Source organism: Sceloporus occidentalis, unplaced genomic scaffold (genome assembly GCF_023333645.1).
Source record: "Sceloporus occidentalis isolate IW3139 unplaced genomic scaffold, rSceOcc1.0.p SCAF_4, whole genome shotgun sequence".
Classification (NCBI taxonomy): Eukaryota; Metazoa; Chordata; class Lepidosauria; order Squamata; family Phrynosomatidae; genus Sceloporus; species Sceloporus occidentalis.
The window spans coordinates 104,655,217-104,671,510 of NW_028316984.1; the positions used below are offsets into that span (position 1 = coordinate 104,655,217).

The 16,294-nt window shown below is 37.5% G+C and overlaps 1 protein-coding gene across 9 annotated transcripts in view; it reads right to left on the reverse strand.

The window, feature by feature from the left end:
- Window positions 1-1,957: 1,957 nt before the first annotated feature.
- The window catches only part of DENND5A (DENN domain containing 5A), a 96,220-nt gene continuing 81,883 nt past the window's right edge, over window positions 1,958-16,294 (reverse strand). For 7 of the 9 annotated variants that reach the window (XM_089521143.1, XM_089521141.1, XM_089521147.1 and 4 more), the window contains 8 exons: window positions 15,644-15,765; window positions 14,299-14,444; window positions 13,815-13,933; window positions 12,831-13,012; window positions 11,378-11,460; window positions 8,268-8,391; window positions 5,767-5,935; window positions 1,958-3,821 (listed from right to left, as the gene is read on the reverse strand). In XM_089521143.1, coding sequence (XP_089377269.1) covers window positions 3,638-3,821; window positions 5,767-5,935; window positions 8,268-8,391; window positions 11,378-11,460; window positions 12,831-13,012; window positions 13,815-13,933; window positions 14,299-14,444; window positions 15,644-15,765 — 1,129 coding nt within the window. In that variant the 3' untranslated portion in view covers window positions 1,958-3,637. Of the gene's footprint in view, window positions 3,822-5,766; window positions 5,936-8,267; window positions 8,392-11,377; window positions 11,461-12,830; window positions 13,013-13,814; window positions 13,934-14,298; window positions 14,445-15,643; window positions 15,766-16,294 lie in introns of those variants that run through there. The other 2 variants (XM_089521150.1, XM_089521149.1) reach the window with 2 other exon arrangements.

The window sequence follows — 16,294 nt, forward strand, 5'->3', positions numbered from 1 at the left end:
GCAAAATGTCTCCATACACCTGTGATGGCAGACATCTTGCCAAATATGCCCAAGAAAGGTTTGCCATTGCAGAGAGCTTCATTGCAGAAGTAATCCTTGTCTATACACACTGCACAAACAGATAAGGAGTTTTCAAATACCAAGGTCCATAGTTAAAATAGTCTGAAACTTTAAAATATTTTTCACAGCAGGAAAAATAATGTATGATATATTCTTCTGGTTATCAAATATGATTTACATTTTTTGAAAAAGTTGTGTATTGAACAAGAACTTTCAATTTAAATAGAATGGGCCTCTAGGAGAACAGAGAACATGTATTAGCCTTAACATTTATAAAAAAAACAGAAGTTTGAATATTTTTCTGTCTATTGCAGCCAGAGCTCATCATGCTGGACACCTCAAAATCTGAAAGAATTGGCACCCAAGTTGTTATGTCAAATTTCAGGGGAAAATACCAAGTGGGGAGATTGCTAGATGTTTTTGTTTTGTTTTGTTTTCAAAGGAAGGGGAGCCACTCCTAATTCAACAAGAAATTCCAATAGAGTGTTTTTAATTTTTATCCAGCTGGCACTGCCTAGTTTCATGTTTTTCAAAATATAGATTCAGAAGTGACTCCCTGGAAACAAAAAGTGGGTGTGTCATCAGTATAGCTGATTGACACTTCAAAATTTGACAGAACGATCTTGATTGTGGCATTCACCAGTTTCAAGTCAAATTGCCAACTGGCAAATGTTACCCAAAGACAGGTGGGGACGATTGGAGTGTCCCCACCAACTATCAGCATTACTTCAAATGTTGGGGAAATTAAAGGCCTGGGTAACCTTTGGACTGTTTGCACATGTTCATACTAGTACTGAGCAGTTTTGGGGTGAACTGACAGGGCTTTAGGAGCAGCCGCAGCACACTCCAGCTCCAATTGCTCCAGGATCACAGCAACATTGTAGTCCAAAAGCCAGCTGCTGCCATAATCCCAAACGGACTGCCAACAGGAATGGCTTTTCACTGCTCCTTTTTTGGCTGGTTTTGTGCTATCTAAAGAAGCCTGGTAGCAACTTCCAGGCGGTTTGAGGGTGCGTGTCATTTGAATGCCACACTCCTAAAGAACCCAGAAGGCACTTTATTTGGCCTGTCTGCTTCATACCTAAGAGTGTTTTATTTAGAAAACACGCAGAGTGCTATGACGCACACCCAATAGCAATTCACAAAGTCACAACATACAGAGCTAACCAAAATGGAAATATGGAAAGGGGACTGGAATTTTAGGAATTTACAATGGGATGGTAATTGCCTGTCCAATGAGTAGACCATGGAAAGCTGGAGTGGCTCAGACTGGAGCTCTGAGGTGATATGGTATATACGCAGACTGTAAAAGTGTATTACAGCTGTGTGTGTGCAGAGGTTAGGTTTTGGAACCATATTTATATCTAAAACATAGCCCCATGTGGTGGGCTATCTTGCCAGGCCACCAAGGCTGGATGTCCTTTCCCAAAAATCAACAATGGGATTCCAGACTAGTTGATAACATCATTGTATATACCCACGTTTTCTTCAATCATGTGCTCTGTCAGCTAGTATTTCGGGCAAATCATATACTGGAGAGGTTCAGAAACCATCATTCTATTATATGAAAGTTTAGGGGATGTGATTTTGTGTAAGAAATCTTTTAGAAGAATACAGAAAATTATAAAGATTTCTGGGAATGATAGTCCACAAAATCAACACTCACTCTGCTTTTTAGTGATATGTCAGGAAAACAAATATCATTGTCTTAACATTCATACAGCCCCCTAACCAAGACCACCATGAGTGAGTTTATCCACCAAATAGGATGAGAAAGTGAAGGCTGCATACTCTGATCTTCAGCATGTTCTTACAAGAATATGCTTAAAGAAGAAAAACAGGTATATAAGCAATAATTTAAAATGTCAAAGTAATAATGAAATGAAGACAAGGAAGGTAAAAATAGTAAAATTTAATACATGTGCTATATTTTTTAAGTTAATAGAATAAAAATTACCACAAGATGTAGGAAATAAAGAATTATGCTACTTGGTGAAGAGAATGACAATTGAAAACTTTTTCACTGCTCCTTGTGTTAGAGCCTAACATCTGAAATAACTTTTATACAGTGAACACCTCTTAACACAGAGGCTAAAAGCCCTGTACAGTGTATCTTAGTGTTTCCTCAACTAAGTATGATTCTTCTAGTTTTTTAGCTGAGAATTCTAGCAAGAACAGTTTGTTCTAGGCATTCACCAGATTGTTCCAATTGGAATTTACTATTTAAAAAGCCCACAAATTCTGAATTTTTGAGGGTAAGCTATTTGTACACAATTTTTGCAGGAGTCCAGTCTTTTAACAAAATACAAAAAATACATGGACTTTCATCTTTTCCAATGAAAACCTAATGTGTCTTCTGCCTGGGAAGTAGGGGTACCAAGAGGACAGGAAAAACTGACATGGCATTAAGTTGAATAGCAGCATAAGTAAAAGTCACAGTAATACTGATTTTACTCACACCCAATTCTAAATATTTGCACCAGCCTGAGTGTTTATCATGCTATCATAAAATTCTGCCAGTATTGTAGGATCTCACACAATTCTGAAACTGCTCCTATGCCCAAACTTGCATATATGTATACAGTTCCAACAATTCTTGGATTAGACTGTTAGCTATCACATAGTACATATATGGCTTGAGAATTTTCATCATGGTTATGTCTGGAGGATTGTAACATATAAATAAATTGAGTAAAAGGCAGGTCCACACTGAGACATATTTTGGGCTTTCTATTTCAGAGGACTGTACTATAATTAGCTCCTGACCTGAAAACACAATAGACATGTAACAGAGCCTGTTAAGTATACAATTCTTCCCCTCCCACCTCTTTTTAAGACAAAGACATCACAACATGATTAAAAGTTAAATAAATAAATGCCAGTTAAAAACACACTTATATTTTTCTCTGTGCAATTTCGTACCCATATGAAAAAATATTACTGATCTCTGCAGATCTGCATGGTTCATTCCTCCAAAAATCTGAAAAAATAATACTGACAACAAAAAGAAAAGAAAAGACATTTGCTAACAAATTCAGTGCTTTGAGGATATTAAAAACAATATTTAAACTTTTAGTTTTCTTGCAGCACAGAAGTGACCCAATATGGAAAAGCCAGTGATGACAATGAAAATATATAGTAAAATATTAGTTTCTAAATTGCTTAATGATCCTTAGCAGAAATGGAATGTGTTAATGATACTTTGCAAGATACAGTTGGAAGGCAAGTTCAGAGAATGTCAAGAGCTCACTGCATCATTTTCTATGGTAAAGAAAAATTGCAGCTTTAAAATAAGCTGCACAATACTCTTTATCTAACTCTTTCACATGAAAGTGTGTAGAAGCAAATCAGCAAATAAATTCTAAAAGTAATTTATAGGTAACTTTTTTTTTACACACTGGGTAGACGGCTTCAATTCATATTTCCACACTCTATTTGAAGCTTTTCCACACACCCCAGAAGAGTTGTGTTGAATGATGTGAATGTTTGGATGCAATGCATTATTAGAATATTTGCATACTAATAACAGTATGTTCCTTGTTGCTTTTTAAAAAAAGGAAACCACAGTGTTTGTAGATCAGATGTCAATTCCTTTAACGAGGGATGTCTCCAATGTGATGTTGAACTCCTGCAGGGTTTGCAACACACGGATCAAGGAATTCACTAGAGTATGATCTTTTATTAGTGCTGTGTCCTCATACATCTGAGCAGTGATGGGGCAGTCTGCCAACAAGGCAATCCAGTGATGCAAAAGATGGTCTCTGCAAGGGAAAGTTTTACAATTCTAAAACAAGGTATTAAATAGTTTTTTTCCCTTTATAAATCAACACACAAAGTACTATAAATCCTTCTTATAACCTAGTAGTCTCTTGTATGTTAGCTATAGGCCAGGGTCTCAGACACTGAGACTTCTAAGTAAGCAGCAAATAGAACTACCACCCAAAGAGGGTGAAGTCATTGCTGATATGTTCTCCCATCCAGATTTTCACACACACTCCATTCACATTGACACAGCTTTCCAAGATCCTACTTCCTCAGCTGCTCTCTCTGTCCTGTGCACCATGATGAGGATTTTTTTTAAAAGGATCATCTGATCCCTAGCTGATCCATGCTCAGTCCAGACTCCTGACTGAGTCGCTGATTCAAAGAATGCTCCTCTACCTAGCTCTTAGCTGAACATAAGTTTTGCCATCACCTTTCTCCTTTAGGAATCAGGAAAGGTTAATGGGGAACAAAATCCCTTTCCTGACCCATACCCAACTGGGAAAGGAAAGGACTTTTCCTCACAAGGAACCAGTCATTCCTTCTTTGGCAGGCTGGAGGGGCATGTGAAGAAGCCTGCTTCTCCCCACTCCCTCCTGCCAAAGAAGAAATGACTGCCTCCTTGCTTCCTTCTTTGCCGGACTACACCGGGGGAAAGGGGAGCACACAGAAAAGACTACTGTGGAATAAGGAAGGGGAGGGGGAGTGATGTGGGGCCACTGACACACCAATATCAGAATAGCCCACCAGAGGTTTTCCGAACTTGCAGAGAAATGCTACAGTAGCATGTGTGGGACCTTACTGATGGGTGTTTCCCATCAATGAAAAGGGATGCTCTAAGAGCGAAAGAGCAACGAAATGGCTACAATGTCATTTCCAGACCCTGTATTGCCAGAGACCCTGTTCTCTAGCTTTAATAGCAGATATAAAGGCTCATGTGATAAAGTCCTAACTGCCTAACCACAACAGTGACAAGAAGAGTGAAATCAGACTCTCAAGATATATGTCAAGAAATTACCTTAACCCCAGCACTATCCAACAAACTCACACACAGGAAAGGGATATAATATACTGCCCTGGCCCACACTATCCTGCTCTGGTTCATTTAGTAGCCTCTTGCTTACTTGGGCTGCATGGCTAGGAAAGACCTGTAATGGAGCCGCGACAGATAGATATTGACATTGTTGAGCTAAAAGGACAGTAGCTCTAAATCCTATTCCCTGTTTACTTCATTAATTTCACACTGTGTTTAAAAATCAATCACTTAGAGCTTAAAACTTGAACCTGAACATCAAGAAGAGCTGTCTCAATACAAAATTTGGTTTACATATATCTCAAATCTCCTGGAGGAAACATGGCCAAAAACTCAATACCAAATGATGGACACCCAATGCTAAAGATATAGTGCCACAAAAGGGTGATGCTGATGCAGTTGAAATCCCTTTTTAATAGGTCATGTTACCACTAATTTTCCAGTATACAGATTACATGATATGTGACCAAAGAATTACCAAAAAGGTTTCATCTTGCTTTGATTTTTAAGAATTCCTCTCATTCGGATCTGAACCTGTTATTTTCTGTCCTGTGTTTCTTGTATTTCCAACATTCTTTAATCTAAATAGCCCATATCCCCTTTTGTAATGTATTTGCAGTTTCATATTCACTATAAGTCTTCCTTCTAGGCTGAATGGGTAAAACTCTTTTTTATCCTTGCTTAAGATAAATATCCATTCTAGTAATCAAGTTCTATTTTAATATTTCCTATAGAATAAGAATAATAAGAATAAGAAATAATGAATAAGAATGAAATAATAGCCTCACAGGACTAAAAATCTGGACAGCAGAATAATGTATTGCAAAAAAATAATAATAAATCTGAAAACCATTCTATTGCATAGTTAATAGGCAATGCATGTGTAACGAATCAGAACAGCTATAAAATACCTGGCTCCAAGACACACCAACATCTGAAACTTGCCATCCTTCCCAATGTTTCTTGGAGTGTTATTGATGGCTGTGACAAAGCGGCAAAAAGTCCTGGCCCTTTTCTGCCAATTTTCCTCTTGGACCAGCTCACTCTGATCTAGGGCTTCATAATACCCTTGTGCTTTTTCTGAAGAGAAAGAGTGACATTTAACATAATGGTCAAGTCTGCAGAAATTTCCCAAATGTCCCCCACATATTGGTAATTGGTTAGTTATTTCTGTATTATAAAATTAATTTAAAACTTCTTGCTTTGATTCATATCATCTTAGAATAATAGAATTGGAAGAGATCCTAAGAACCATCTAGTCCAGTGGTACTCAAAACTTTTTACCCTTGTGGCCCCCCTTTACATCTACATGCTGACCTCTCTCTCTCTCTCTCTCTCTCTCTCACACACACACACACACACACACACACTCTTAACATTGTATATGGATAAAAATATTTTGTCTATTTGGTATATTTTCATTTGAACATTCATGTATTCATATTTTAACATTTTATAAAGAAATAACATTGTTCAAAGTAGAACAGTTTTATTTAAGTACATGCAATATTTAACTTATGTTTTTACACATAAAAAAGTTTGGGTAAAGGAAGGATCAGAGCCTTCAAGACTCACCCTCCCAGGAACATTCGAACATAAAACTTTTGGAATTTTGGATTAATGATTTATATCTTTAGTATACTTGATTATCTGTATTGACTGTTTATTGTTTTATTCTGCATTCTGTGTTTTGTTTTCTTGTTTTTCTTGTAGTTTACTATTTTATATTATTGGAATACTCATAAATGTTTTATTCTTTAACTGTTTGTAAAGTGCCATGTACGTGGATGATGCTATAAAAATAAACAACAAGCAGGGGAGACAAGGAAAATGGCCTCGTACAGAAGTTAAATGTCATTGATGCATTTGGTTACAAGAATTACAACCTCTTAAATATGGCAGCTATGTTGAAAGTACGCATATATTAATACACAGTTTATTCATGACAACCAAATACAGGTTATAGCCATCAGATTACAAAAATAATTAAAACCCTTTAAAACTTCCACAGTCAATTAGCTCTATAACATATAGAGCAAAATGTTTACTCTAAAATTACAAAAATATTTCATACAAAAATCACAATTTTCCATAATCCATTCAAATTAATATAACCTGTTTGCTGTAGATTCCCATGCAGGCCTTTATCCTCAAAGTCTAATCTAAGTGTAGCTGCTTTCACAGCAAATCTAGCAGTGTTGAACATAACCGACTTAGTTGTATTAGCTAACAAGTAAGTGATTTTCTCCAAGTCATTTTGGTTAGCTACAAGTACTAAACTTCTCTTCAGAAACTTATCTCTTGGGGTTTTATATATCTTACAATGTAGCATATAATGTATGGTATCTTCAATATCCCCACTTCCACAAATGCAAGTACGCTACTCCTTGGGAATCTTTTTATATTTCCCTTCAATGTAGTTTCTTTTCATTGTCTGGAATCATAGGGCTATAAAAGCCCTACAAAGAAAAGGTTGAGTTATTTCTGATAAATATTTTTCTCTCCAAAACATACTTTTAGAAAAGGGAAACTAGAAGAGAACTTTGAAGCTCTAATGACATTAATATCCCACAGAGCATAATGCTCTTGCATCCTTTCTTTGATGAGTTTCCTACTAGGCTGTATATCACCAGATTTTAGAATTATAGGGTTCAGACCAAATTTCTTCAAATTTGCCTCACATTCTGATAGCCATCATTTTTTATAGATAGAACCTCTTTGTTCATCTACAGTGCAAATTACTAATTAATTGACTGAATATTTCAGTTTTACAAAATAAAGAAATTATGCATATAAGAAGTGATAAGATATAGGCATTAATCCAACTTCTGCTCACATATAGCTGACTGGTACTCCTGATGGAAGGCCCAATATTGTTCTTAAAAAATTATTTTGTAAGACCTCTAATTTATTTGTCTTAATATTTCCCCATACCTCTGTTCCATATGTAATCTGTGATGTGACCCTTGCCACATAAACTCTTACAGTTGGCACAGTTGCATTTCCACCTTTGCCTCTAGCAAATTTTAAAACAGTTTGAACAGATCATTGTGCCTTCAAATTTACAGCTGTCAAGTGGCTATTCCATGAGCCATTTTCGGAAAAGCAAACCTCTAAGTAGTTAAATTGCTTGACCTGTTTCAGGTGAAACTCATTCAGCACCCATTTACGTTTGGGTGTATATTTGCCAAAGACCATAATCTTCTCATACCTATTAATTTTTGTGCCAAAAGGACCGTATCATCTGCATATAGTAGAATATTAATTTTCTGATTTCCCAAGGACACTGGAAAATTAGAGTTATTGACCTGTTGAGCAATTATATCATTTACATAGATATTAAAAATGGGTCAAGCAGACAGCCTTATACTGTACCATATCTAGAATTGCATCTCACATTCTCAATACTCACCTAAAAAGTCCCAAATAAATACATTTTTGAAGAGTCTAGGAGATTTAAATCCATGTTGAAACACCTGTTCAAGAGCTGAGACAAGGCCACCTTCCCCACATAGCAAAAGTGTCAGACTGCCTCTCTGCCAATGGGATATAAACAACATATTTTGTTTTGAGATGCCTGGTGTAAATTATGAACAGTTCTGTGAGAAATATTTATTTATTTATTTATTTATTTATTTATTTATTTATTTATTTATTTATTTCATTTGTATGCTGCCTTTTTCTCAGAGGACGACCTAAGGGAGGGCTGATAGTGAAAATCAGTTTAAAATCCTTCACAATAAAAATTTTAAAGTAATTAAACTCACCACATACAACAGTATAAAATAATTTTAAAGATACTTGAAAGTTAAAAAAGATAAATCCATTAAAAGCCTGATTAAACAAAAGGCTCTTTGCCTACTGGTGAAAGGAAACCAGGGAGAGGACCAGCCTAGCCTCTCCCAGAAGGAAGTTTCAGAGAGTGGGAGCAGCCAGTAAGAAGGCTCTCTCTTGTGTCCTTGTCAAGTGAGCCTATGATCGTAACAGGACCAAGAGAAAGCCTGATATTAGAATTCTGGTAGGTTCGTATGGGAGACAGGGTCTTTTCAAGCTGTCTTCCACTTCAGATATTCTGTATAACCTTTGCAATAGGCCCACTGGGTCAACAATGCTGTGCTCAAGCACAGGTTGGTGAATGGAAAAATATCCTTGGTCCAAGATTTGATTTTCAATGAACATGCTGACCTGGTTTTTATTCTAGAGATCTAGCTGATGAAGCTGGGGGGTGGGTTAACTTCTCCTGGCTTTGTCCATCTGGGTTCTCTGCACAGCCACAAGCAAGGCCTGAGGAGGGGCATGGGGGCAGAGTGGCAGTGGTTTATCTGGATTGTGTCTCCTCTTACCAGCAGCCCTGTTGCATTGTCTGCTGAGTTTGAATGGGTGTTTTTGAAGATGGATGGCTGGGACACAATAGGAATCCTCTTGGTGTACCACTGCTTTCTGAACTGGCTGAGTTGGTCTAGGTGACAATGTTGGAGTCCCCTTGCCTTGTTGTATGGGGAGACTTCAACATGTAACATCTGTCAGAAGTAGGTCCGGACTTCATCTCGGCCAGGACAACCATGGGCCTGTCCCATATAATATCTGGTGCCACCCATACTGCAGGACACAGTCTGAATCTGGTTTTCTGTTCTGGGTGGGATGACAGTGGTCTGGGTGTGGAGGTAAGCTTTCTGTAGTTCCATCGTCATGACTGATCACTACATGGTGGGGTTTAGACTCACTGGTACTCGGCGTATCTGCAGGGGTGGGGATGGGGGCAATTAAGGTGGTCAGCCCCAGAAGACTTATGGGTCCAAATAGAGTCCTGATGGTTCTTAGGAGTTTCCTGTTGCCTTCACTGATCTCTGGAACAGAGAAATGGCTAGGGTGGTGGACATGATTGCCCTGAAGCATCCCATGCCATGAAGTCGAGCCAAGTGACTCCCTTGGTTCACAAGGGGGCTGGTGGTGATGAACCGAGTGGGATGGAGACTAGAGTGACAATGGCAGAAGACTCAGAGTGAGTCCAAACAAACAGGGGTTAGAGCTCATTGGAAAGCCTATGCAACAGTGATCGTGGCAGTGAATAAATTATACTTCCTCTGCCACCACTGCATCTGCAGAGTGTCATACAATGGAACTGTCTCAAGTGGCATGGGGCCTTTTACATTCTGGTCCACAAGAAGAAAACAAAGACCATGCAACAGCCCATTGTGACAAATTTGAAAGACATTTTTCAGACAAAATCTGCTCTGACTTGGAAACTTCACTTTCCCATCTGATTCTAAGGAAGCTGCTTTGATACCAAACCAATGTCTTATCATCAATGAACTGGGTGAGGGCAAACAAATTGAAATGTAATCCAGACAAGACACAGGTGCTTCTGATCAGTCAACTGGCACCAGGGAGTAAGGACTCAGCCTGTGCTGGATGGTTTGCAGCTTGGGTGTTCTCCTGAATTCAGCTGGAAGCTTGGAGGCTCAGGATTCAGGAGTGGCTTGGAATGCATTTGCACAGCTAAAACTGGTGCACCGGCTGCATTATGCCTTTATTACATCCCATTTGGACTACTGTATCTCCTCATCAATTTGAAGAGCTAAGCCATCTCAAACCTGGTTACTTCAAGGATTATCTGCTTCCATATATACCTGTGCAGAACTTAAAATGCACCTTGAAGGCTCTGGTCTATCTGATGCCATCTCAGACTTCTAAGCATGTGAACATAAGACTGAGCCTTTGCAGTGATGGTACCACAGCTCTGTATTACTCGAGGCAGAAATGTTTTAGATTTCCTTTTATTGCTTTTAAGAAACTAGAAGTATGCTTATTCTAATATGTGCTTATGTGATTTTAGTTGATATTTACTCTGAATGTTGCTTTTAAACTGAATTGTTTTGCAGGAATATGTTTACCTCCCCCCCCCCCCCCCACTACCATATTTTCTGGTAAGCTGCCCTAATGCTCTATGAGCAAAAAAGCATGTCATGTCAACAACTACCAAGGGGAGGGAGGAGAAAATGAAGCCCCAAATAGAATATTCTGATTTAGATTATTTGGAGACACAGATGAAGCAGATTCATGCAATTAGTATATTGTTTTAACAAACCAAGTTTGAACACAAGGATTAGGAAATTTTTGAGTCTCTACAACTCTCACAAGCAAATTCCGCTGCCTGCACCTTCTGTCAGGTTCAATATTGCCTCTGACCTCTATCATGTTCAATCTATGAAATAAACCCACTTATAAGCTTTCAGTTTTCTTAATTAACCTGATTAAAACAGACATTTAGAATAACAGTTGCAAAATTTTGCATGTGGCCATTTACAAATGGACTCCAATCATCATGTCCATTTGCCACATTTGTGTCACCCATTCTTCTGAGCCAACATTCTTAACAATTACATTTATTGACTTTCATAAAGTAGCCTGCACATAAGTATCAGGAAAAGAATATCTTATCAAGCTCTATTGTTATAATTAAAATTATTATTAAAAAGTATATTATTAAGCTCCATTATTCCTAAGCATGACATTTCTCACCTCTTTCTCTGGCTTGTGGAAGTGTTTGACAATTCCATTTACTGCTTCACCAATAGATTCTTGTATCTGACCTGTGTTTAACTCTATCCAAAAGGAAAAACAATTATTTTAAACAATATTTTCCACTATTATACAGATAAATTAGGATTAAGTTATACTTTTAAGTCAAGAGTGCTGAAAATGTTTCATGTTTTGTTTGTTTTTGTGGCATTCTATTCTAGTAAAAATGTATTACTCCAGCATGCTTATATCAGTGCATATTAGCATGTCATGTCAATGGCTACAATTTAGTGAGTTTGAGAGAGGTTTCTAAGTCACCTTTCAGTATAAAACATCCAGAACAGCATGCAGCAAAATGACTGAAATAAAGTACAGAGACTTAGTTCTACCTAGAGTAGATTTAATGAAATGACTAGGGCTTGTTAGTCCAAACTAAGTGAAGTCCCATTTATTAGATGGTTCTGTCCCATGTACAACTAAAATTAGATTTAACTTGAGAAACCACAGCCATAAAACCAGTAAAATGCAGTTATACCATACAACTAACAACAGTTATAAAACAAAATAAAATGCCTGTGAAAATTAAAAATGTCTAGCTGGTACTGGAAAGAAAATATGAATGGTATTCTATATACAGCGCACCTGCACCATCCATAGTTTGAACATCCATGGATAGCATGCCCCAGCTTTTGCAATAGGTGCACATGCACACAGCGGTGCAAGCAGGTGTGCACACTCATTGAAAAGAACAGGTGTTAAGATCTTGTGTTTTTTGCTATCCACCAGGGGGGGACCTGAGTGGATCCCCGCAGATAGCAAAGAACAACTGTAAATGACACAACAACCAAAATGGCTCTCTCTGCAGTCACCACCTGCTTCATACAGTGAGCTTTAAAAACCTGTACTAATTGTTTTTGCACCATAAAGAATAGATGTAAACTAGGCATGCTGACTAGGCAGGGCACTGCTATGAGGATTCTGCCCTCCTTTTCTGCCATTTGAATAGCAGGAGGCCTCCCTGATGAATGTAAGAATAATGGTGCTTTGCTTTCACCCACTCTTAAAAGTACTTTTAACTCATCATTCTTCAAGAGATATTGCGGCAATTTACAATAAACATAAAAACTAAACCACTATTTAATACAATAAAACTATAAAACATAATAAAAACATCAAACATTTTTAAAGGGAACAAGTAAGTCCTACAAGAAAATGTTACAATATAGAAAATTCCTGTTCAGGGCCTAAATCCACTGTTACTCCCACCTAGAGGCAACACACTGAAATCAATGAGACATAAGGTATTTGTGACTTACTCTCATTTATTTCAGAGAGCATCCTCTAAGATGGATAAATGTGCCCCAGGATTCCAACCTGTTTTTTTCTAAACTACTCCATCCCATCAGTATAAATGTTTACTAGTGGAAAGGCAACTACAATTTGCCTAGCTTACTTGGTTTGTTGTTTGGTGATATTGTAACAAATCTTCTGATCATACTTGGGGACTGTTGCAAAGGAGGTGTTCTGCACTGCCTTTCATCCACTTCAGTATGTGATGTCAGCAATTCTCCCACTAGGATCCTCTCTAAACTACCATCATCCATCCCTTTCCCAAGCCACCGACCACATGGAAACCTGCAGATATGAAGAAAAACAAAGCTTTCACATTATTTATGCCCAGAGTTGGCCTTTAAAAAACCCAAAGACAAGTGACCCAGTAAACCTGGTTGTTATTTTGTGTGTGTGCATGTATATTTATTTGACATATAAATTGCTCTAGGCAGCTAACACTATCATTAAATACACATTAAATGGTAAGATCATTAAAATCTTCACTAAAAACAAATTGAACACTAAAATCATTAAAATAGACATCAGCAATAGACATCAAAAATTCAAAGGCCAGTGTTAAAAGATGTGTCTTCATATCTTCCTGAAAAGCATCAAGAATGGGAACTGATTACAGCTCTGAGGATTTTCTATATAAATTGGGCAAATTCCATTTACAAACATTTCTTGACCCTGCTCCACTGGGCTGCCACAAGAAAGAAATTATACTAAAGGTTACAAGAGATGTGGCTCTGTAACTAAGCAGATGGGCCAAATAAAGCAGCTTCTGGCCACTTCTGGTGCAGGGCATGCAGATGACACACACCCCTGGAGCAGCCAGAAGCTGCTCTGAAGCCACCTGAAGTCACCAGCAGAAAGAGCAGGACACGTCCTGCTGGTAGCTCCTTCAGGACTGCCACCATGTCCCACTTTCGGAGTGGTTTGTCCAGTCACTGTGGTCCCACACCGATTGGGGGCTGATTTCCTACTTTTTAAAATGAAGTAGGAAATTAATGCAGTCACTTCCTTTATAGTATTTGCCATGGTATTGAATTTTAAAATATTTAAATATTTAAAACCCATTTTAAAAATCTGAAATGATGCTTACTTGTAAGTGTGACCTGTGACTTCATTTCTAACCATAACATATTCCACTAGCCACTTGGCATATAGTCCAGAATTATCATGTCCTATTTGTACAGTGGTAAGCTTTCCCAGGTTCTGACACTAGAAATTAGAAAAGAAATTTGCTAAATCTTAACAGAATGAAAGTAAAAAAGGAGAGAATATGGCAAAATGTATAGCACACCAATATATAAGATAACAATCATCAAGCAGATGTAATTGCTAAATTTACAAAAAGAAGCTATTTTTAAAGATATTCTTAGTAAAGAAACATTCCAAAAATATAGGAAGAGGTAATTTTATTCTTCCAGTTCTATTACAACATAGTTCTGTGGTTATAACTGTCCATACTAATTTATTAGGCTTACACAAGATAATGCCCCAAAGACAGAAATAGGATATTTATATAATACCCATACATCTTCTACCGTTTGCTGTGTTGTGTCCTCCACGCTCTTAAGACATACCTCAAATGTCATCTCCAATGTATTTCTTGGAATCTGTAAGACTCCTGTTTCACCAAGTTCTCCTGAAATGCATATCCATGGATTGGCTGTGAACATTGAACCACCAAGTTTTTTGCTAGGGACAATCAATATATGGTATGGAATCACTGTAAAAATAAGAAACAACCTAGCTGAAGTAAGTTTTAGAAAAAAACCCAAATGCCCTTATAATGCTGAAAAATAAGAACTTGGTTTATTAAGAAAATTTAAAAGACTGCTTATCAACCATGGTCCATTTACCCAATACTAAAATTCTGTCCGACAGTTCTTCAGGGTTTTTGGCAGGATTCTTTCTTACTCTTATCTGGCGATCCCTAATATTCTCTAGAGCAGGGGTTCCCAACCTGTGCTCCGTGGAGCCCTTAGGGCTCCTCGTATACTTCCCAGGTGCTCCATGGCTTCTCCAGGAAAATTAAAGAAATAAAAATTGAATGAAATTAAAGAATAAGAATATATTCTTATATATACTCCTAAACACCATTAACTTGTAAGACATAGGGTTGGCCTCTTAGGGGCTCTGCGATAGAAATAAAGGTTCGGCGAGTCAAAAAGGTTGGAAACCCCTGCTATAGAGGTATCCAGTCTAAGTATTAATGAGGCTTAATCCTGCTTAGCTTTCAAACTCAGATGAGATCAGGATTTACAGTGGGACAAGATACTCATGCACAAAAGCATGGATAATTTTGTGGTTTCACTTGGTATATAAGCAGCATGCAGGTTGGTTATGCCTGGATCCAGACCCATATGTGTGTCATGTCTATACTTAGCTGTAACCAATACAAGTTATGGTCTACCTTGTTGCAAAATATCTGTCTGTTGTGCCTTATTCAAGTGGAGCAGGACTCATCCCCGAGCATACATTGACATTTCACATACAGGATGAAACTAGAAATGACCAAGTTCAGCCATATGAACATTTGTCCCGCAGAAAAATGGTAAAGTACATAAATCTATGAATAGCCATACCTTTGCAGAAATATTGGGGAATACCTTTCTGATTTGGCCCCCTCTCTTCCCAAAACATAGCCAGTTATAAAACAGCAATTGTGCTATATATAAAACATGACTTTTTCCTTGTGACAAAACTATGTTTAGATGCTAAAATAACTCAGACTCTACAATGGAGAAATGAATACCAAGTCAAATCAAAAGTCTCCCTGGCTTAACTACTACTTGTTCTTTTCTCAATATACTCATGCCTCTATATATCTGCCAACTAAGAATAACATTTCATGATGAAATGAAAAACCTGTGCCCAAACAAAACTGTTCTTCATTATTTCTGAATAATGAAAAGTTATACTTACAGATTGTTGTAAAAACATTAGTAAAGCAAAAGTAATCAACAGCATTGAATGACAACAGATGATAAAGAAACTGTTCTTTCTCGTCATCACAGCGGAGGAAGGCATAACGCTTGTAGAGTTTTCTGACAAAAAACAAAACAAAAACATAGCTATGTGGCTATAAGATTTTTCAAGCACAGGCTTTCTGGTATATACACTGACACAATCAATATATGTACTTATAACCACAGGGTGCCCTTAAAATACTACTTTGAAATCTAACTTTCTTACTGCATCATTTTTTTCATGTAAGGTTGCATCCTTTAAAATGCCTACTCTAATAATAAATACCGTTGCTGCACAGAAAAACTGCAAGTTTAGTTTCTAAGAACGGATGTTTCTTGCTGCCTATAAAATATGTTGTGTTTATTAAATTAAAAGAATAATCCTAAGTATGCTTGCTCAAAAGCAAGGTTCACCATGTTTAGTGAAGATTAATCTGAGGGTATGTGTACACAGGACTACAGCATCAAAAAGACACATGGTTTAATTCTGTTCAAGCAGAATTGCAAATATACTTCTCCCTCCATGTTCGCTGGGGTTAGGGGCACAGAACCCCCGTGAATGTGGAAAAAATGCAAAAAACAAAAATACTATGTTTTTACTTGAGAG